Source organism: Sinohyriopsis cumingii, chromosome 5 (genome assembly GCF_028554795.1).
Source record: "Sinohyriopsis cumingii isolate HCF-2022 chromosome 5, ASM2855479v2, whole genome shotgun sequence".
Lineage (NCBI taxonomy): Eukaryota > Metazoa > Mollusca > Bivalvia > Unionida > Unionidae > Sinohyriopsis > Sinohyriopsis cumingii.
In genome coordinates this window covers 124,647,695-124,671,880 of record NC_142965.1, presented here as the reverse complement: position 1 = coordinate 124,671,880, position 24,186 = coordinate 124,647,695, and the positions used below count along the sequence as shown (strand labels likewise).

General features: G+C 39.8%; 1 protein-coding gene across 1 annotated transcript in view; it reads left to right on the top strand.

Moving 5' to 3' along the window:
- The first annotated feature begins 12,038 nt into the window (after positions 1-12,038).
- Positions 12,039-24,186, top strand: part of LOC149800122 (serine/threonine-protein kinase Chk1-like) — a 70,598-nt gene continuing 58,450 nt past the window's right edge. Inside the window, exons 1-3 of the mRNA XM_089959719.1 lie at positions 12,039-12,086; positions 17,809-17,934; positions 23,960-24,059. Of these exons, the coding sequence (XP_089815845.1) occupies positions 17,864-17,934; positions 23,960-24,059 (171 nt within the window). The 5' untranslated portion in view covers positions 12,039-12,086; positions 17,809-17,863. The remainder of the gene's footprint in view (positions 12,087-17,808; positions 17,935-23,959; positions 24,060-24,186) is intronic.

The following is a 24,186-nucleotide window of genomic DNA, read 5'->3' as shown; positions in this document are numbered from 1 at the left end:
CAACTTCATGACAGGCATGACACGTCGTGCAGGGGTACGTAACGGACTAAATCGAGTCAGTTCTTGCTTGGACAAATCCAGTAAACTTTGTAACATGCCCGATCTTTCATGGACTTTGATTTTGGGAGAAGGTACTTTTTGAGCAGCAGCCACTGCCACTAAATTGGAGGGTCCTGCCACTGGGGAAGTTCTTTTGGGGGTCATCAACGGAGAAGTTCTTGGTGTGATTAACGTCTCCAAGTACTCTTCAGTTCCTGGTGACATCAACGGAGAAGTGGATAAACGTGAGGCTGTCGGAGACACAGTCACCGCTGTGGCAGGTCGTGGTTTGCGAGTGTAAGGTTGCGTCCTGGCCGAAGTGCCTCTCTTGCGACTAGTTTTCTTCTTCTGTGGACTTTTCTTTTTCTGGGGACTTTTTCTCTGTTTCTTTTTTTGGGGGCTTCTTTTCTTTTTCCGGGGTGGTGTCTGGTAAGAGGAGGGTCCCGCCACTGGAGAAGTTATTCTCTTTGGGGACCTGGTCTTTTTCTTTTTCTTCTTGGGGCTTCGTTGGACTTTTGTCTTAGGGATAACTTTGGGGGCATTAGGATCCCATCTTAAGAGTGAACGAATGATGACCCCTCCTAGAGTACCGCTCCCTCCAGGTTTCAAAATGATTTGTTTTTTGGTTTGAGTGTCAATGCGGGGATCGGCCAGTTGGACCAAAGCGACTTTGTTTCGATCGAAAAAGCGTTGGGTTTGATGAGGAATCTGAATGATTCCTTGGAGTAATTGACGTGCCGTCACCGTAAACCATCGTAAGACTTCTTTGAGACTAGCTTCTAAGACACGAGCTCGTGTTTGTGGATCTTTTTCTCGACTGATGCCATACAAGGCACGAATCAATTTGACGGGAAGATGCGACTGAAGGGACGTCATGTTCGCACTGAGTGTGAGACAGACGAAAAAGGGTCTGAGGTTTTTATAGATTTTTTGATGGGGAGTGAAATGAAGTCGAGGACGGAGACGTGTACAGGACAGGCCCTCCGTCTTGGCACCAGTGGTGAAACAAGTGGGTACGAAATCGCAAATCCTCGGGAGTGGTAGGTTTCAAATCGACGAGTAAATAGGCGTGTGGCGTTTGAGTGGCATCGTCGTACGCCTGAGTCAGCCAAGGCGTTCCTAACTGTTTGGCTAAGACTTGCACTTGCGATTTATCTCGAGGGCTTTTAAACAAGACCACGTAATGTGCATTGAGACTGATGGTGCGATGGGCTTTACTTTGTTGAAACAAATTTTGGGTGATGTAAACGACACTGGCATTACGGTGATGCCCTTTGCGCGTGAACCACAATTTAATTTCTTCTTCGTCTTCTCCTAACATGTCGTCGAAAATGACCAAATGGGTTTGACGGGAGTCAGAGACGATGCCGTCGTCTTCTTTAGGAATGCCTTCCACAAACACGATGGAATCGCCTTGACTTTCTCGCAAGAGGCTGTACGCCGATTGCCACTCTTTGTAACACCACACGATCCGTTGAGGGGGTCGATCGATCAAATGATGTTTATGTTCGATCAAACGTTTGACGAATTCGGTTTTGCCAGAACCGCTAGGTCCAGCAATGAGCATGTTAAAGGGATGGCGAAGATACAAAGCCTCCCAACTGGCACGATCTAAGTGTTCGTCGATGACTTTGACAGTAGAGGAAGAGGGAGCCGAGACAGTAGAGGTAGCCATGGTGTCAGAAATGTCACTTGTGACACGAAAACAAACAAGACAAGAGTTTATATACTTTTTTCAGAACACGTTTATTGAATGTTTCAAATATGAACACGAAAGACAAAAATACATACAACCCAAATAGTGATGTACAGGAATATAAAACACAGCAAAGCGATCAAAGTGAAATATAAACAAGTGTCTGTACAACATGTTTTGGGTAACCAAGATGTCCTAGGGACAGTGTGTAATGTTCTTACAGTCTCTACATGAGGTATTGTCACACAAGTGTCCTCCCGGAATGACCTTTCAGGAATGTCCATGACAGTCCTGTCCTGAAGCGAGTGGTTGTTCTCGGTGACGGGTTCTTCTGGCACCGTCACTAACACAGGTTGAAAAGTAACTTTTTTCCTTGAACAACTCTTGTGCATACTGGGCCACTTCTTGGGTCCAAGCCTCAAAACCCCCCTTTTTCCAGTCACGAACATCTGTCCAATGAGGGTGTAAGTCACAAGCTACACACACATCGTCATACACGTCTTGGGTAGCTAAAAGTTGACGAATCTTTTTTTCCTGTTGAGGTCGAGAAGTATCCAGATGAAACCGCAAGGCTTTGAGCAAAAGGAGTTTTTCGTGACCATTTAAGGCCATGGAGGTGGTAAGTACTGATCGTAAAGAGTCCACAAAGAATCGGCTGGTAAACGAAATCCCAGAAAACAAGTCACTAAGACACACACCACTTGTCGTCCCAAATTGAATGGATAAAGTTCTTGTAATAATCGATGGTAATGATCCACGGTTTGAATATGGTCATTGAGTTGCTTCCACGGAATCTGTTGGATTACATACGACATAAGTCGTGGCATAGCTGCCTGTTTTTATAGTCTCTTTGTTTCGAAAAGAATACACGTACTTTCTAGCCAGTGATGTTCGTTTTCCAGTGGGGAATGTAAATCTTGCATATTGTAACCGAAACGTCAGAGTTCGATTAGAAGTTTCCTCTTCCGCTAAGTAGATTCCACGTAAAATATGTTGGTAATCCTTTACCTCGTCTTCCTCAATGGGTTGCTCTAGGTGAATCTCGAAGTAACCAAAATGATCAACACGTGAATCATCGGGGGCCTGGAAGTATTGAACAAGGTCTGACCACTGAAACAATTTCTGACGAATCAGTTCTCTTATACCCTTCAGGTACCAGTGGTTAAAGATCTGGTGACGTAACGGATGCAATTGTTCTTTACGTTTCACTTGTATTTTGACCAGCTCTCGGTAAATGCGTTCTCTCAACTCCACAGGCAAAGCACGAATGTTCTCTTGTAAAGTATCCATGAATAGGTCATACTAAATCCTCTTTGGTCTGACACAAGAAATGTACTCTTTGCACAAACATGGTTTCACTTCAGTGTCGAATTTAAATCGTTGAGTCACTAATCTACACATTACAATTCGTTCAGAAGTTTCCTATTTCACTAAGTTGACATTGTGTTCAAGATGTTGGTAATTCGTTAACTCTTCCTCTGGAATTCGATGCAGTACGTTTACAATGATGTAACTACAATCGTCCATACCAAAGCAATCCTTTTTAAAACTAGAGGATCGTTGATCAATGTCTGTCCGATGGAACACTTTCAATTGAATCAATCCTTGTATAGCCTTCAGGTACCAGTGGTTCAAACACCGGTGACGTAACGGATGCAATTGTTCTTTACGTTTCACTTGTATTTTGACCAGCTCTCGGTAAATGCGTTCTCTCAACTCCACAGGCAAAGCACGAATGTTCTCTTGTAAAGTATCCATGAACAGATTATTATGGTAAGAAGTTACTTCAATGTCTCGGTCCCACTAAGGGTAAGTAATGACAATTCGGTGACCATCGAGCATGTTCAACGTAGGCCAAATCTTGCGGTTCCCAGTGGTGAAGTGACACACCGCAACTGAAGCACTTGACTTTATCTCCTTCGCCCAAGTAGAAAAATCCGGCTCTGGCTAATTCTTCGGGGGTCGGTCCTCCCAGATACTTAGGCCATTTTCCTTTGAACGATTGAAGACGATTTTCAAAGTCGCAGTATTCCGACAAACGCACAGGAAACGAATATTCGTTTTTCACAGGTTCGTTTCGATGAGGGTTGGGTGACAGGAACAGGAGTTTGCTCAGGGCTGGATGACATCCGTAGGGGGGTAGACGTGAAGGTGAACATTCCCCTTTAAACCCGGTAAAATGTCTAAGAGGACGAGCGGCATCGCTTTCGCATCCCTCAGGTTTGACACGCACAGCATCGCTTTCCATGATAGGGGTAGGGACACTAAAGTTCCCATGATGCTTTACGGCATCGCTCAGGTCACAAAGTACAGCATCGTACCCATCGCAAGGCTCACAATCGCATTCCACTTCCGAAGCCTCACACTTGAATTGTGCCCTTCTAAACAACTTGTTCTGTGTTTCTCTGAAAGTATTCATCTTGTTCGCTCGGTCTTGGTAGTCACAATGAACTATCGATCTTGCCTAGGGTTCCTTTTTATATACAGACCAATACCGACGTGACCGTACGGTAAGGTGAAGTGATTGGGAAGTCGAACTCGCTTCTGGTATACAATTTGATAGACTTTTTCCAAGGGTCGACTGACGATGTGGTGAGTGGGTAAACGTACACTCTTGTTAGGTTGGTGAGTGGCCACTTTAAAGTTTCCATCCTCTCCCGATTGCAAGGCTTCTTTCAATACCCCAAAGTTGACCACTCGACTGGTACGATAATTCAGAGTCAGTCCTTTCACTTTGCATGTCGTGTGCACTTCTCCTTGTTTGTCCCGGTATTCGTAGCCGTAATTTTTGGGACCGCCACTGACGAAACTTAGAATCTTGTCGTCAGGATGTTCGTCTGTCCAGGCTCCTAAACGGTCTCCTTCGATGTTAGGGTGATGTTGAATCGGGTGATGGATGTAAATGCAACTGTCCGTGTCAAAGTACAGGACGCGTTCCCCTAACAGTTCTAAAGCTTCGTACAATTTTAAGCGAGCATGGGCTGTCACGTAAGCCGCAATGATGACGTTTCCAAAAGGGTCGTCTTGCACAAAGTCCAGATCTTCTTCGTAATTGACCAAGATCAAATTCTCTCGAACGACGTCCACGTGTTTCATGTATTTGGTTTTGTCGTGAATCATCTGGAAGTAGCGGGAAGGTTCTGTCAAATATTCCGTCTTGGGTAAACACGGTCGTTGTGCCATTTTACCCCACAAGCAATTTAACATCACTTTGGCAAACGATCGCCTGCCTTCGTTTTTCTCGATGTGTTCTAAACGGATGCCTTCTTGTTCGTAGTATTTCTCTTTGAATTTTATTTGGTCTTCGGGAGTGTGACACCAGGAAGGATAGCCGCTGGCTTCTTGCTTCAGTTTCAAAAAGGCATCCACGTAGTCTGCGAAAATGCCTTTCTGAGTAGGGTCACCCTTGTGGTATTGTTGTGTCTTGGGAAAGTGGCAAATTTCGTACACTTCTAACAGTTGGTATCCCATGTCCAGAGCTTTGAACAATTCTACGCTGACCCAGGTTCCCGTCAAGGCACGTTCTTCCTGGGTGTGCTGACAAGGTTGGTCTTGGTTGCACGTTTCGGCACAAGTACGGCACAATGGAAACATCAGTTTGCCTTGACAATGGTGAGGTAAGACGGGATGGTATAGGTTCGTGGGAGGCAAAACTTTACACTTGATCAAGCCTTCGTATTGTCGAATGTTTTTCAGGTCGATGTGTTCCGTTAACAATTGCGGGTGCCCTACAGGAAAGCGACAATATTTGCACACGTAGGGATACAGCGAACACACGTTCAAGTATTTGATTTCTTCTCCTTTCTCTTCGTCGGCTTGGTACAGCAAACAGGTGGCATTGGTCCTTCCTCCGTACAAACTATCCCTCGGGTTCAACGGGTCCATGAACTGGTAACTTTCCACGAGGCGTTTAAACTCGGGATCGGTTTTCATACGGTGATCGTACTCGTGTTCCCACATTTCCACCACTTGGTATCCTTGCTGTTCTAACTTTAGGCGTCGCTGACAAGTGTCCTGGTACAAGTCTTCCATGGTTCGTTGTAAAAACTGATTCTTGGTGCCACGGTCAGGGTAACAGACGGGACATCCGTGAAATAAGCAACCGTTAAACTCGTACACGATCTTGGGGTTTTCTAAGTCCCAGCCATCGACCGAATGCGTTCCGATGGTCTTTTCGCCCCCTCCGTTGCGGGCATGTTGAATCCACTTGTCTTCCTTGTCGCACAAGTAATGTAACCAACGTAGGGCTTTGACCGAGTATTGACGTTTGACAAAGTGGGTCGTTTGAGGACTGATGACAGCCACGGTGTTTTCAGGCATGAATCGTTGGCGGTACACTAAGGAACACGCTTTGGCAATGGTGCAAGCTTCTTTCAAAGGATCGACCCCTCCGTGTTCCATGAACAGTTCTCGAAATTTTCCACAGGAACGCCGTAAAATGTCCACGTCGGAACGACAATACTTTAACATTTCTTCCTGAAAGTCGAAAGGGTCCGAGGCGTGAGCCTGGTACCAAGCGTAGAAAGCTTCTCGTTGTTCGGTACGCATGTTGTCGGGGTCGTAATAGTGAGCCTCAGGCAAATGGGGTAGAACGGCGTGTTGATTGGCTTCCGTATTGAAAAAGTGTGGAAAGTACCCTTTAGCCATTTCTGTCATTCCAAACGTTTTAGGCATTCGACTCAAAGGCATGGCCAAATAGCTCATCGAATCTTTAAACTGTACTTGTCCCACTTGCATGAAAATGATTTTGGCTACGTTCAAAGTCACTTTAGGACGCTCGGTGCCTTGTTCCGTATAGTATCTGAGAAGAAACTGTCCATCGTATCCGGAAAAATTGTGAGCCATCACTGTGGCATGACGATGACAATCTCGGTAACGTTCGATGTCCTCTTGGCTCCACGTCTTGTCGACGGGGTCTAAGACCCATTGGGCAAAATCGGCTAACGTGTTCGGTCCCCGAAAGATTTTTTCACGTCCTCCGGGAATCTTGCTGCAGTGAGGGCAATGACTGAAGATAGGTTCTTGAATGCACTTCTCGCACGCTCGATGAGCCACGCAGAAATTAGGGATGTGAATGCCAGTCTCTTGCATGCATTCGAAATCGAAAAAGATGAAATTGCCTTTCTTCTTGTGACCGTCCTCTTTCTCTGGTGGGGGTTGGTATTTTTGCACGTAACATTGGTGTTCCAAGTCCACAATGTGGTGACAAATGTGACATTTTTTCTTTCCTCGACATACGTGTGCCTTGGCATTGTTGGTAAGTATGCCTTGTCCACACGTAGAGCACAATCTCAGGAGTTGACAAGCACATTTCTTCTGTGAACCTTGCGTCTTCAAATGTTGTTGGTAACAGGTAGGGCTGACAAACGTGCGCAGACAAGTTGAACAAGGCACTGGTTCTTCGCTCAGACAGGGTGGAGAGGCCAAACATCCTGAGCATTTCCATCCACAATGTTTGTGCTGCTCTCGATTATTATAACCATAGTCACATTTCTCACAATAATAAACATATCCCAGGAATCCAGTGATACTGGTAATGGTATCGAAATGGTCATCGTGATGATAAACGTGAATGTATTTTCCGTCCTTAAAATCTTGCCCCCGAAACAACAGAGACCCACGCACTTCTTGAGGGTGCACTTTCAAAGTGTATCGTGGAGCTAGGGCATCTTGCAATTTTTGCATCTCAGGAATGCCACAGGGTGTGTCTTTGGACATGCCAGCTTGTCGTAACAGGAGTTCTGCTTCACTTCGTTGTTTGGCTCGGTCCGATTGTCGAATGTTCTCCCAGTCTCTTTTCCATTCTGCCGTGTCGTTCTTGTTGACATAGGTTCGTCCCACCACGATGGCACGGGCTAAACACATCTGGTCATGAGGATTGTGAATTTGGACAAGGCTACGCTTAATGCTGCGAAGGTCGTTCACCAATAACATCTTTTTGCGTCCGGTCCCTTGAGGAGGAGAGACGTGGGTCATGTCCAATGTGGCTTTTCCATCGGTGATGTCAAACTGGTCATTAGATTGTTGCACGTGTTGAATCTTGTCCATGACTTTGGAAGCGATCAATTCTGCAGGGGTGCTAAACTCGATCCAAACAGGGGATTTCAAACCGTCGTGTTGTATGGAAAGTCTCAAGCGATCGTCTTCTTTGGGTTGACATTGTCGCTTGAGTGCAGTGAGCAGAGAATCCCACACTCCGGTGATGAACCCTTCTGCTTTCTCTAACGGTACTTCGGACTTGAAATCTTTAAACTTCACCGTGTATTTGTAAGCCGTGGTTCTAAATTTTCTAGAGGAGCGCTTTTCCGTCTCTCGAATGGAATAGTATTTTTCAGGGTTGACTAAGGGTGGTGAACTTGGTTTAGAGGTTTCAAATTCTGGTTCACTCATGTCCTCTTCAAAATCACTGGCATGAATTTGTGCCAAGATTTCAGCCCTGGTACGAGGCGATAGATCACGTTTCTGCCTCTTACTTTCTTTTTCTTCTTCTTTCTTCTCGAATGAATTAGATCGTTTCATCTTGAAAGCAAAAAGTCAAATGACTCAAGTTCAAACACCATGAGCTACTTTATAGTCATAGCAGACCAGCGTACATAAAAGGGTGTGTCTTGTCCTTTCACTATTCATTTCACTCTCTAACCGAGCACAACGATGGAAGAGACTAACCAGATGGAACGTTTCGTCAGAGCTTTGCGAGGGGTCATTAGAAAATTCTCTTCAGACCAGCCTACGGACTACTCTCCTTCCTTTAGAGATAAAAGTCAAGATACTTGCTATATCTGTCAGAAGAAAGGGCATTGGTCTTCAGAGTGTCCAGACCGTCAAAAAAGAACAAAAACAGGGACTAAAAAAGACAAAAGTCAAGATACCTGTTATTATTGTAAAGAAAAAGGACATTGGTCTCCAGATTGCCCAAAAAAGAAACAAGAGGAGTCAGAAGAAAAGAAGGATTCTTCAGAAGAAGAGAGGGATTCTTCAGAGGAAGAAAGCAGACAGGTGAAGAAAAAGAAACAGGAGAAGAAAAGAAGAAGGGAAGAAAGTGAGGAGGAAGAAGAGGAAAAGAGTGTGACAGTGAAGAAATTCAAAAAACCGAGAGACTAAAAAAGGAGAAAGAAGAAGTAAATGAACTTTAAATTAAAGTGTTGTGTTGTGAATTGGATTGTAAAAAATGGAGAAAAGAATAAATGAATGATATAAGGTAAGAGTCTTTGAGTTTTGATTTTAAAATAAGAAGCTACACTCACGCACTCATACACAGACACGTACTATAAGGGTAAAATGGGTGGGGTTTATTTTTTTTTGAGTTATTGGCAAATTGAAATTGTATTTCTTTTCGAGAAATGTGGGTGGCCCTGAAAAGGGCCTTTTTTCTTCATGGTGAAAGGGTAAGTTTAAGCAATCAACTTTAACTGCCTTATGCCTTTGCCACGGCCAAGGCGTACTTCTGGACTGCGTAATGTTGATGATGATGATAATGATTGAGTTGAAATCACTAAGGGTGGTACGGTAGGCTTAGTCACAGGGTTGACGTGTTTAGCTCGGGAAGGTCGTATTCTCTTCGGTCGTGATAAAGAAGTCTGATACATTTGTTTCAGACTTCTTAACTCCGCTAAAATGTCCAACAGTACCGTGACCGTTTGATTTTCACCCTCTTGTTTCTTTGCTGCTACTTCTTCTTGCTGTTGCTGCTGTTGTTTTTTTCTTACCTCTTCTTCTTGTTGCTGTTGCTGTAGGAGAAAAGCCTGTTCCGCTTCCTTTTGTCGTTGTATAAATTTCTCCAATTCTTCTTTCTGTCTCTGTCTAAAATTTTCCACTTGCGGTAATGAAGAAGGTAACGAAGGTTCCGGAACAAATTCTTGCGAGGAGAGAAAATCCACAAAATCCCAATTCACCTCTTCTGAAAGTAAGTCCGGGTTCCCTTGGGCGGTCTCCCCTGTTGGTGCACCCCATTGGATCGTTTTCTGAGTTTCCGTCATGTTGAATCACTGTCGCATAGATTGACTGCACACAAGCGCTAGCGAATCTATATAGACTACGTGACGTCACAGACTGCTCTCTTCAGATTGGATGCGGGCTGACTGAATTCTGTAACGCGTGTTCGGATTGGTGAATGAACTCAATCCGTTTCAATCCTTTCTGTCCCTATAAATAAGCGCAGTTCACTGCATTGATTCACCTATTGTCGGAGCCTCAACATGTGGACAGACGTTGAATCTTCAACCCTTGTGTCAACAATGATGTTCAGGACGGACATGCTCATGTATGTCCGATCCAAGTGGACCGTTGTCCACAGGACCAGCAGCAGCCTGTGGATAAGAAGAGTCTATATAGAGAGACAAGGTTGCCTCAAGAGAACTCTGATGTATGGCCCTGCTGTAAGACGAAGTTTGAGGACAAGAAGATGTCGCAAATGCCCTTTATGTTAAGGGCATATTAACATAAACCAAAGGCCCTTTTCAGGGCCAGCCATATATCTCGAAAAGAGATAGCCTTACCATTGCCTACCCTTTTTTTATTTAGTTTTTTTTAAAAAAAATAGAGACCCTCCCTGTTTCAATTTTACATAGACCCAATACAGACCCAGGGTTTTTTTTGTCCATGTTAAATTTACATAGACCCTATACAGACCCAGGGTGATTAATGTTAAATTTACATAGACCCTATACAGACCCAGGTTAAGTCTGTAATGCTAATTCCCATAGACCCTATATCGACCCACGATTTTTCTCCATGTTAAATTTACATAGACCCTATATCGACCCAGGGGTGTTTTTAATGCTAATTCCCATAGACCCTATAGTGCCCCACTTCACTACTAAGGTTATTCACATACTTAAAACACAAGCATGCTTGAGTCCAAGTTATTGACAGTTTGTGTGGGAGGTTTAAATCATCGTATGCATGTGAATGTTGTTGTTGTTGTTGCTGTAGGGTTTAACGCCATTTTCAGCACACGATAGCTATACATGGCGGCCAGTATTAATGGCGGAGGAAGAACCCGGGAAAACCCCGGAAAGAACCACCCACCCACGAGAAGCTACTGACAAGCTTTCTCACATACCCACATTAGCCGAATCCAAGACGCGAACCCACGAAGACAGAGGTGAGATGACAATGATCCGTAACGGAGAGCGTTTAAGACCACTCGGCCATTCGGGGCCCCCACATGTGGATGTAAATTTGGAAGCTGAAATAGGTTTAATTATAGTCGAAAATGACTAGCATTATGACATTTCAATAAAAATGTTATGGCAAAGAAAATTATAAGGTGCAGAGTCTTCAAAGCACATACACGTTTGACTGACACCAACTAGTTTACATTCGAAATGTTTTAGCTTCGAGAATAAAATCTTTTATCTTTTTTTAAAAATCGTTTGACTCGACTGAATGATCCTTTTCGTTATAACCGCACGTGACGTATTGGAACAAACTGGACGATGCATGCATATTACGTCACTCTGCCAGAATGTTTCCGTCCTTTTAACAAGCCAAGTTTGAGTCAGGTATATGGAAGTTTGTAAACAAAATAGTACACTGTATCCATAAAAAGTTGTGCTAATTCTCTGCTGATACAAATGCAAACTTAAATTTCCACACGGTTTTCTGCAGTTTGTTGTTGTTAATATGTATGCTTAATGAAGTTGTCTTAGTGAACTGTAATATAATAGTCTAATTACTTGTTTTATTAACTACCATTGACCAACGTTGACAAAACAGTTGAATTCTACGTATGATAGCAAAATGTAGATCAACAGGTTTTAGTAATGAGACTTTATAGGACTCACGGTACTAATCCAGTTCCCATAGTAAACCTATGCAAACACCATGATATTAAAAATTCAATAACTTTTGAGTGCTCATGATCAAACCTATATTTATCAGTATTGATGAAACCTGGATATCAGCTTCTGTGTAGAGGAAAGGATGTAAGCCACGGCATTTTCTGGACCTGCACGTGTTGGAAATATGTGCTTTCAATGCCGCACCAAAGAGTCGGGTGCTAATTTAGTAATGAGTGTTCCAAACTCAACACTGTTAAAGGACTGAAATTCCATCAATAAAACAATATCTCTATTTTTTTTTCTCTCACTTACAACTAGGATAAGCTCTCAACAAATTATTTTCCCTTCAAACATAACTTATATTATTAACTAATGCTAGTCAGCAAAACCAATATATACTCTATTTTAGGTTCCTCCATTTCCAGGCTGCTTCCCATTTTTCCATACCTTAGTACCGTGTGTCCTTAAGAGCGACCCTAATTATTTTAAGTTACCCCCCTTGACTAATCTTCACTCTATTGTGGTGCGCGGCAAGATCAAAGTCAGGGCTATAGGTGATCCGCAAAGAAGTGAGATTTATTTCTTTAATTTGTTTTTAAACTTAACGAATAACAAGTTTCGAGTCCCAGTTTTCTTTATTCATGTTTGTTTATCAGAATGGTCATACACTAGGCCCTAGTCCTTTTTCGGGCACACTTCGTGGGTCAATTTTCTGTGTAGGTGAGCCGCCTCAGAGAGATTGACGTATCTATCTTCACTTTTGTTCTGGGTCGTGTCTTCTGTATACTAAAGTAAATACTAGCTAACGTCAAGCTCACGTGTCTCGCTAGTACTCGCTTGTTTTAAAAAGTAAATGAATGACTATTGAAACCCTCGCCCATTTGCAAGTTTGATAAACCAGAAAGATCGTGAGTGTTGTCAGTAGGTTTCCACATTGCTGTCAGAAACGGTGCCTGTGGTGCCGCCGTCACCTTATTTCACCATATTTAAACTTAGATATATGCATTTAAAGAATTATCGATTGATATAATAATGTATTGCGATGTATACCGTTATATTTCAAGCCAAAGATGCACTGGTTTCCGTACAAAGATTTTGAATGTGAAATTAATTATTTTTCTGTGAACAACCTTCAGAGTCCGATAGTTTCCGTAAACATCATAAATTTCGTCAAAATATCTATATTCATACACTGACATATTTCATATTATGTACTTTACATTTTATTTGAAATAAAGCTTATGGTATAAAGTTTTGAACTGAACTATGATTTGACAAATATTCTGAAAAACTTGAAGGGTATGTAAGGATAAGTACCAAATAGTATAAAATGTATAAATCGCTACTTCTGACTGGTTAATACATTGGTATTTTTGATAAAATTGATTAATATTATGCAGATGGGCATGTGTGCATTCTATGCCTGTGCAAAGGAAGTGTTTTGCATTTTATGCAATATTAATTTCATAAATGAATATGAGTCCTGAATTTGTCGCAGTGAACATTTGTCTTTTATAAATAAATATAAGTCCTGAATTTGTTCTCGGAAAATTAGTTTTCTCTGTCATGTTGTTCTGAATAATGCTTTTCCTACAGCAGATTTTTGACCGCTTCGGTGGCTTAGTGGTTAGAGCGTCTGCCTCAGATCTGTGAGGTCATCGGTTCGATCACAGGCCGAATCATACCAAAGACTTACAAAAACAGTACTAACAGCTGCCTCACTTGGTGCTCAGCATTAAGAGGTTAGTGTTAGGACTGATTGGCCTGGTGTTAGGATAATGTGACTGGGTGGGACATCATGCTACATGTCTGTGGCATGATGTCCCAGTGCTAGACATCACAATAAACTGTCACACTGCAGACATGATAGCGATATGACTGAAAAATTGTTAAAGCTACGTCAAAATCCAAATCACACACACACAGAGAGCAGATTTTTAATGTAGCTTTAACAGTTTTTCAGTCATGTCGCTATGATATTTGCAGTGTGGCAGTTTATAGTAATGTCTCGCACTGGGGCATCATGCCACAGACATGTAGCATGATGTCCCACCCAGTCACATTATCCTGACACCAGCTGACCAGTCCTAACCTCGTAATGCTGAATGCCTAGAAAGGCAGCTGTTAGTACCATTTTTATAAGTCTTTGGTATGACTCAACTATTTTTTAAACCCGCAACCTCCCACACCCAAGGCAGATGCTCTAATCACAAGGCATGTCTTCAGATGGAGTAAATCGTGCGAAACTTGTAGACTTGAAACTTTTCACACAGATACAATATATGGTCAGAAGGGAAGAGACACACTTTGTGAAAGGTGTTTTGTGCTACTTGAGCTATGTGCATTATGACATGCAACAGATCACAGAATATTTTGTAATTATTATGACCTGATCATGAATGATAATTTTTTGTTTAAACTCATTGGATTTCTAGATATTAGGAAATTGAATAATCTCTCAGCTATGCATTAGACTAATTTTTAGGTAGAATGGATGGTTATTTTCTGACACCAAAGGTTGTGAAATAGAAACAATGGAAGTATGAAATAAAACAATGGAAATAGAAACAATGCAAAACTATTTTTGCTGCTGTATCATTACATGTTTTTTTGGGGAGGGTGTAGGAATTTATAGATGATTATTTTATTAAATAGGAAAATCTGACAGTTCATAACAAGTTGGTATTTATCATTCAGCAATCTATGCTGCTGTATCATTACATGTTTTTTTGGGGAGGGTGTAGGAATTTGTAGATGATTATTTTATTAAATAGGAAAATCTGACAGTTCATAACAAGTTGGTATTTATCATTCAGCAATCTATTGTCATTGTTTCTCTTTTCTATATCTGTATGACCTGAGTGAAACATTATAGTCATGGTTAGGGGTGCACTTGTTCTTCGTATCAATATAATTCACAATATGCAGCCTGCATTACAGTAGATATCACATACATTTGAACTTGGTCTTTCCATCTTTTAAGGTAGGTGGTGCTCTTTCATGTATGTTGACATTCTTGGTTGTATTTCAGTATGTGGACTACACATAGACATATACATGTAGTAATCAAATATTTTTATGCAATTCTCATTGATAATAATAATAATAAAGAGGACTTTGCATAGCGCCTAATCTTTACAAGCTCTAAGCGCTTTACAACATTAGACAATACCTATATGGTAAGAAACATAATAATATTATTACATAAGCAAACAACATGAAATTAGAAAAACATTAAAAAAAAAAAAACATGCTGAGAATATTTCAGGTAGGAAACATTATTAGGTCTTTAAGTTTGTTCTTGCAGTCGAAATAAGTGAGTTTTGAGAGCTCTGTTGAATGTGATCACTGTGTCTTTGTGTCTAAGTTCAGTGGGCAATTCATTCCACGTTGCTGGGCCCTGGTATGCAAAAGAACGCTATCTATATGACTTTGTTTTCCTAGTGGGAATAATGAGTATACGATTGTCAGAAGAGGAGTGTAATTATCTTGCTGGTGTGTACACATGGGTGAGGTCAGATAGGTATGTTGGACTAGAGTTCAACAGTGAAATGTAGCACAGAGAACAGATTTTGTGTTTGATTCTGGATCGAATGGATAGCCAGTGTAGGGTACAGAGCAGCGGGGAGGTGTGCTCTGATCGTGATACTCTAAGTATGATGAGAAGATATAAACAGTACTTTCAAACAGACTACCTGTTGGTTGGAGTGAGTTTTATCCAACGTTTTATGAATTATTTGAAAACAAAGCCATAGTTGTGTCTGGTTATGCTTGGAACACATTACGATGTTATCTTCAGAATAGAAGAAATATTGAAGTTTCCTCATGCAAAGAAAATCTCATCTAGTACAAATCCTGGCATTGGGAATAAGGTTGACTACCAACAGAATCTATCACACTTTATTTTCTGCAGATGCAAAATACTGCTGCAACCACAGGTACTTGTATTTGTTAGTGAAGAAGGAAAACGACTACACCCAGTCTTATTCTACAATTTTCTTTTAACCTGCACAAGGTGATAAACTTGAACAGTTTGAAATCTGACCCATTGCACATTCTATGCTAGTTTCATTTATTCCAACAGCACTTTCTTTCACTGCTTAAATATCTCTGCATATAAAAGAGAAATTTCGATTTTATTTCCAACGCACAGTTTCAAGGCAAGATGATGACAGGATTTTATCTGAAGGTAGACCCCCACTTTTATCAAAGATAAAAGGAGGGGAGGAAGAAATGGTCTTTGGTCAATATTTATATAAATATCTGTCTTTCTTTCTTCGTGCTCCACTTTCTTATAGCTCTACTGAAATTAACATCTTTGACAGATGTCACCTCTAGTTGTATCAGCATCAATCTGTTAATTCTGCGCATACTCTGCTCCTTTTCTTTGTATCAATATTGTTCTGTGCTTTGTTCTGAAGGGGCATATACATAGCTAGCTTTGTCTCCTTGAATATGTTGGGAAACTGATCTTTGTGACCATTTTGTTTAATTTTCCAGAGTTCACAGATATTATCTTTTGGATACATGTGCTCCAAAATAGGTATTTTTTACTTCATAAACTTCCTTTGTTAGGGACTACTATGCCAAATTTTTTATCTGTACCATAACACTGTATAAGGGTATTTAGTATATGAATGCTTGAGCAGACAGGTATTAAAATAAATGTCTGTATTGCTTAATTGCTTAAATTCTGAACCCTTATTTTATTCAGTTTATCTTAACCCTGATATGGATACATGTATATGGTTTTGTAGCATATGATCTACAAGGTCAATTTGATTAATTAAAAATATGAAAATTACATTATACATTAAATTGTATTTTAATTAGGCTCACTATTCTGCCAGATGTACATATTTAATTTCAAAATATCACATGGCATCTATTTTGTGTCCGTCTAGCATGTACATTTGACTCGTATTTAACACCATTTGGGGCTAAAAATCACTCCCTGGTGTCTCCATTAACACTTTCCCAGCTCCAGTAATCTGATATACTTCATAACTTTTAAAAGTATTGTCATCATCACTATCATCAGCAAGTATTTACCAATGAAATCATAATGAACCATGCGGGGACACAGACATTTTGGGTTTTCTTGGTAGCCCATATTTTAAACACACATTTATAAAACTTTCTTCATGAAGTGTTCAAACTACACCATAATTTGTATTCCTGGGCACATTGATCTAATCAAATTTAGTTTAACAACCATTCATATCATGCTTGGAAAATCCAGCTGTGGAACAGTTGCTACCCTACACAGATGTCTCAACAAGAATTTTTAAATAAAAATTGAATACTTCGCTGAGCACATATTCATATGTAGAATTTTCAATGAATTTGCATGAGTTTTCACATTTCACTGTTCTCCAAGTGTGCGAATTCGTAACATTTTTTGCATGATTCGTGCAATAGCACACCATGACAGCATCTCAGCTTAAGTACTTGACATAACTAAGGACTTTCCTGCGAAGTCTCTCTGTTGCTCTGCCAATACTTCCTGTTTGTCACACAGAATAAGCTACATTGATTTCTGATTGGGGGTTATTCAGTTAACCTGGAGCAAAATAAGCAGTAACAAATGAGATTTCAGTGTAACATATTTCAGCGTGCAACACATTAGAGTAGTTTTCAAATTGACCAAAGGAGTCAAAATACAATTCAAAGTAGAAACATTGTGTGAATGTTGTTATAAAATAACGAGATAAGTACTTCATTAAACATGTGGAACACATTTGGAATGTATAGTATATGCGGAATATATTTCAGGGTTAAGATAATTAGAATGAAATGGGGGGAGGGGGCAGATTACAAACCATGTCGCTTTGTGTTAATTGTAGACAGCTAATGGGTATTCTAAAGTAATCTTTCATTTTTACTAACAAACATGAGTGCCTGTGACTGCAAATGCTGTTTCAGATGTATTATAATTTTACAGAATAACAAGGCAACTAATAACAATTATTCTTAACTGCTGAAGACTAAAATGGCATGCATATGGTAAGTATCGTTTTGTATCGATTCTCTGTCTCATATATTGATGTATGTATCATTTCAGCGAAAGTATCAATGCATCAATATATCAGTGAATTGGTTCACCCCTAGTCACAGTTTGCATCCATTTTAGGAGAAAAATCTTTATTATTTTGCTTTAGCTGTTGTAATGAATGCTTTTTCTATGATTTTGGGACCAGAATTTGTCTGAGTTAATGGTAAGTAGGTGGAACATGTCTTAAAATTGATGGTAAACAAAGTTGAAGTCTTTTATATTTTTTTCTCTCAAAGGAATGGGTAGGCGATCCAGCTGACAGTTCAGAAGTTACATAACATGAAATAATCAATGAGTAAAGTGACGGCATTTGTAGAGGGTTGGGACTTCGTTCAGACACTTGGAGAAGGAGCTTATGGAGAGTTAGTATTTATTAATCTTTTTATTGTTCCGTTGTTTGGTTTCATGCACTCTTATTTTTATCCTTGCACATTTTGGAGATAAAATGAAGGTATTTTGCCATCAGTAATTCCATCGGTCTCTCTGTCCATCCATTAGTAACATAGTGTATCTCTTCTGTGGTGGATGATACATACTTGAAACTTTGCGATACGACTGAGGCATGAGTTTCGTAATGAAGAGAAACTCACGAGTGCCACACTTTCAAGAGGATAGAAAATGAAAATGTAAAAGTACATATCATTATTTTATTACATATCTGGATTAAATTCTCAGTGTCATAAGATGACACGAGACAGAAAATATTTTTAAAACTTAATATCATACAGCATTCTACAATCTGAAAGCTAGTTTTTCAAGTCAGTTTTTTATTTCTTGCATTTCTTTGACTTGACAAATGTATATATGGCATTCTGTTATCAAAGTCTTCAAGTACGGCATGGTTCTATGTTATTTATTTGGATGGAACTTTGCAGTCATCGTTGTTCACAGCAGTTTTGATAGTTTTCTCAACAACAGCATATGAGATTGTCTGTCTTTTTGCATAGCACAGCAGCCCACAACAACAATTAAATGCTGATATCGAGAAGTTAATATTTCCATTTTTAGTGAAAGGATTTTGCTTTACAGCAGTCTTACACCACTCACAGGGGCCCCAAGTGGTCTAAAGTGCTCTCCGTTAGGGATCACTGCCATTTCACCTCTGTCTGCGTATGTTCCAGTCTCAGATTCGGCCAATGTGGGTATGTGAGAAAGCTTGCCAGTAGCTTCTTGAGGGTCGGTGGTTCTTTCCAGGGATTTCCTGGGTTCTTCCTCCACCATTAATACTGGCCGCCATGTATAGTCTATTGTGTGCTGAAAAATGGCGTTAAACCCGACAGCAACAACAACAACAACACTCACAAATTGCTTTTAATTTCCGTATGATTCCCTTTCTTTACAACTATTACAACTCTTTTGCCCACTCATAAGTTCTCATGTTCATAGTTCAGTAGCCATTATTATCAGCATCCTTCAGTATAGTCCATATGGAATCAGCATTAAATATACATTAAAAGTTTGGGCTGTCTTTATTGTCTTCACGTTTGTCTATTTTATTTTGCCTTTTATCAGTATTAGTTTCATTTTCAAGTATGCTTCCCCCCCCCCCCAATAAACACAATTTATGAGCCAAAAGAACTTTCTGCACTTTTAAAAAGTGTCTACTGATGCTGTAGTGCCCATGACAAAACAGATGTACTGAGGTAGCAGTTTTTGTTATATTATTTTTATTATTATCAATGATAAGACAGAATTATTTGATTACTTTCATGATTTATATATGCATTGTCACCAGTTTAATTAAAACAATAGAAGGCATGGTTTCTTTGCCCAATGATCACAGGTACTTGAAGGCTCATTCCATGGAGCACCTATTTCATGAATGCCCAGTGATCACAGGTACTTACATGCTCATTCCATGGAGCACCTATTTCATGAATGCCCAGTGATCACAGGTGCTTACATACTCATTCCATGAAGCACCTATTTCATGAATGCCCAGTGATCACAGGTGCTTACATACTCATTCCATGGAACACCTATTTCATGAATGCCCAGTGATCACAGATGCTTACATACTCATTCCATGAAGCACTTATTTCATGAATGCCCAGTGATCACAGGTGCTTACATACTCATTCCATGGAACACCTATTTCATGAATGCCCAGTGATCACAGGTACTTACATACTCATTCCATGGAACACCTATTTCATGAATGTCCAGTTATCTGCTCTTTCTTCACCACGCTTCTGTTCCCTATCTAAATCTTTTCTACTACATTGTTGTGAATGAGAATAGAAAAAGTAAAAGAAATACAAAAAACAAGAAGGAAAATAAGATTATGTCCTGTTGTTTGTATGCATGTAACATGAAATTGGTAGGCAGGTGTGGAAATACCTCCAAAATTGAGAGGTTTTTCTCCTGGCTTGAGAGTTGACAGGTATGAACTGTCTAGGCTTGTGGAATTTCAGCCAGGGCTTGTGAGTTTATTTAAGTCACCAGCCCAGGGCCTGTGCTTAAAATTTTTTTCTTTCAGCACTGATGTGCATGTGCTTTGGCTCCCTTGCAGTTGTTAGGATAGTGTTAATGTTCCCTTGTATTTTTGTTTTGTAATGTTCTTTGTATTGTTGGTCTACCTTTGATGGGGCTCAGGTGTGACCATACTACCATTGCATTAACCTTGTAGCGTAGGTGTCACATGTTCATTGGATCCTATGTTAGGCTCAACCCTTGTCCCCATGTGTATTTGCTTCAGTATACCTATTTGGTTACATATTATGTTGGTTGCTGCCAGTTTGTGGATTAGTTGGTTACTTTTGCATAATTATGTTAAATTGTATAATGTTCCCTTCACTCTCATAATTTGTTGATATAACCCATATTCAAAGTTTAGTTGAAGGCAGATCAAAAATATGGACTAGAGAGATAACAAGCAATTGCTGACACATGGATGCTACCTGACAAGTGACAGGTTCACATGGCCTTACAACCAGATAAACTTTACTTAGACACTTCTAAAAGGGCTATGATATCAACTACCTTCAGATTGAATTGTCAAGTGGAATGTAATAATGTTTGGACTTTGAAAATTAATTTGGCTTTCTCACTCGTAAAGTTACTCAATGGTCCCTTTGTCCCCCTCCCCCCCCCCCCCCCCCCCCCCGGACATGCTATGTCGTTAAGAAAAATCGAAAAATACATTTAAAACATTTCTTTAGTGGATGTCCGTCCACATCTCTGTTGGCGCTGGAATTGACAATATATAAAGTTTGTGGTAGTTGGTTGAGTTGCATTGAAAGTCTATGATGGTTGCTAGTGTAATGTATTTTTCGAGGTTAAAATTACATCTGTGGTGAGAAAGATTTAATTTTTTTAAAGTTGAATTAATGAAAAAAGGGATTAAATTTATGCATTTTATAAAATCAATTTAAAAAGAAAAGTAATAAAGAAAGCATGCATATTTACTATAATAAGTGATGGTGGTGATGAGTGAACATCAAAGTTAAATAAATGAGAGCAAGACTTTGAATGGAAGATTCCATGGTGTGGCTCATGTCAAGTTAAACCGATATTCAAACTTGTTAATATCAAAGCCAGCCCTAGACCAAATGGTGCCTCAGGCAAGGAGCATCATTGGTGCCCTACTCCCATTTGCCCATCTTTTGAATACCCAAGCATGACACCCTGGGTGGTTGCCATGGTCAACTGCCCCTTAATACATCCCTGCTTCATGTTTTCATGAGCTTCTTGAGTACATGATAAAACATTTATTATGATAGTGTACGTGTCCAAATAAAATATGATAGTATAGAGCAGACAACAAAGTTAAGGTAGCAAAACTCTCAAAGATAAGAATTTTATAAATTTTCAATTAGTACTAGTGCACTGTGTATTTAAATTTCCTATCTCCTTTAAAAATGTTGTCTCTTGTAGTTTGGGACATGTTACTCAAGTGTTCTTGCCATGGGATCCTAGGCACACACTGAATGCCTGCTGTATAATGCCTGGGTCTATCATTCAGTGACAGTTTTTTGTCTTCATTTTGGACAGATTGTTGTGAGTACCCAGCAAATATATCTATTTAGAAAGTGATATACAAACATTATTTTGTCTTCATTTTGGACAAATTGTTGTGAGTACCCAGCAAATATATCTATTTAGAAAGTGATATATGAACATTATTTCACATTGTGTGTAGCAATGGGAGTATGAAGGCTCCAGCAATGTCTAAAGCCCAAAACTGTAGACATGGCTTGTATTGTAATGTACTGTGTCATAACCAAATTTACAAATAGAGATATGGCTAAGCATTCTAGTATACTGACCTAGTGACCCACTATAGTCAGTGTCTCAGCTTACAGAGTAAATAGAATATTTACACTCTAATTTTGTTCCAGTAGATATGATTGTGAATAATCATCATTTGACTTCCAGTTCAAATATTGAGTATAAGGAATGGAAAAAACCATAATATCCTTCAGTGTTGTAGAGAATTTAATTTCTACTTGTGTTCCAAATTTTGGCTTAGAATCTCAGTGGGTTCTGAAGCTGTGCCAGTTTCCAGTCACCCTCTTGCTGTTTTGAACCTCAGTGGGCGCTGAAGCTATGCAAGTTTCCAGTCACCCTCTTGCCACTTTAAAACTGAATGGGTATTTAAGCTATGCTGGTGTCTGGTCACTCTTGATGCTTTGAATCTAGTGGGTTCTGAAGCTATGCAAGTTTCCAGTCAACTTCTTACTGTTTTGAATCTCAGTGGGCTCTGAAGCTATGCAAGTTTCCAGTAACCCTCTTGCTGCTTTAACACATTAACCCCTGGAGCTTTTTGTCATTTTTGCCTGAAAATCGAGTAGGAAACACATTTTGAAAGCTATTTCTGAATAGACTCAAAAACAACAAATCCCCGGTCATCTTTCAATAACATACCGCCTAGTTGTGTTATAAACATCATTTTTCTTTGGCTCTTTGACTCGCGCATGAGCAGAAGGGTAAAAGTTTGTTTCTTTGCTAAATGGAGCCATTATTTTTGTATGGAGACCACACTTTATTCCAAATGCCCATCTTATCCTACTTTTTGCAAAGGCTTATCTGTCTGTTTGCAGTTCATACCGGTTTGCCTTAGATCTGAGACCAAAAAGTCCAAAATCTGGACACAAAATCAGATTCCAACCACTGGCGAATTTTGTGTAAAAAAAAGTTGGGTCCAAAAAATGAGGTTTTCCTAACTGTATTTCGCAGTGCAACTAGATATTCCAGATTATTTGGTATCATTGTAGAGCTACATATGTCTACCTTTCTATAATACCACCCACTTTAGTGTATCATGCATGACCATGATGCTACAGAGCTCGGCAGTAGGTTACTACTTTCTGCCCTGTAAAGTCGTCGCTAGGGGTTAATGTGTTAAAACTGAGCTGGTATTGAAGCTGTGCCAGTTTCCAGTCACCCTCTTGCCACTTTAAAACTGAGTGGGTATTGAAGCTATTCTGGTGTCTGGTCACTCTCTTGCTGCTTTGAATCTCAGTGGGCTCTGAAGTTATGGAAGTTCCCTGTCACCCTTTTGCTGTTTTGAATCTCAGTGGGCTCTGAATCTATGTAAGTTTCCAGTCACCCTGTTGCTGTTTTGAATATTAGTGGGTTATGAAGTTATGGCAGTTTCCAGTCACCCTGTTGCTGCTTTAAAACTGAGTGGGTATTGAAGTTATGCCAATTTCTTGTCACCCTCTTCCTGATTTGAGTTATGACATTCAAACAAGAAAGGACTGAAAAATAATCTTTCAAATCCACTAGCAATATCAGCATCATAATTGGATAAGTAAAAGCAGGCAATCTACATGTTCACACACGCACATGCACACACACACACACACACACACACTCACTGAGTTGAGAGTGCACTTTGAATATCAGACTGGTTGATGTTTCATTGTAACTTTGAATTTGTGGTCTCTTGCCTGACGAAATCCATGAAAATTTAAAATGGTTTACAATGTTCAAATAATATTAATCACAAATGATTGAAAATTACGTTATTTTATTGCAAGGAGTAGATGCCCTTAACAAACAAGAATCACTTTTGAATTATAATTTCAGTTTATGCAAAGTGCAATCTGACTCTGCTTAAAGCTTTGTCAGGAAACTTAACATTTTATTGCTCTTGGATGATGTAAATTATGAGCAAAAGACTGTACATATTAATTATGTCTATATCATTGAAATCGGATATTATCAGACAATAGTAAAATAAATAAGGTTGACATGAAATAAATTCTGACAGGTACATCTGTGTTATGAAAGACAGGTAAGCAATATTATTCACATTTCAGCCTAATGTTTGAATTAAACGATATATCTGAACTTCACATTTTTCAGCTTCATGTTAAAGAAATTTTGTGAATACAAGGTCTGGTTTTACTTGGTATTTGAGCTAGAGGTTTTCATTATTAGGGTGAAACTTGCTGTCAATAATGAAACCCAAGAAGCAGTGGCTGTAAAGATCATCAACCTAGAACGGATCCCACAGGCCGAAGAGAATGTTAGGAAGGAGGTTAGTTTTAAAATTACTTTTTTTCTTTTCACAGAAAAATAAGATACTATAATATTATTCAATTTTATTTTAAGAAAATCATGAAGAATAACTCACAAGAAAATTATATGGCATTATACATACATAA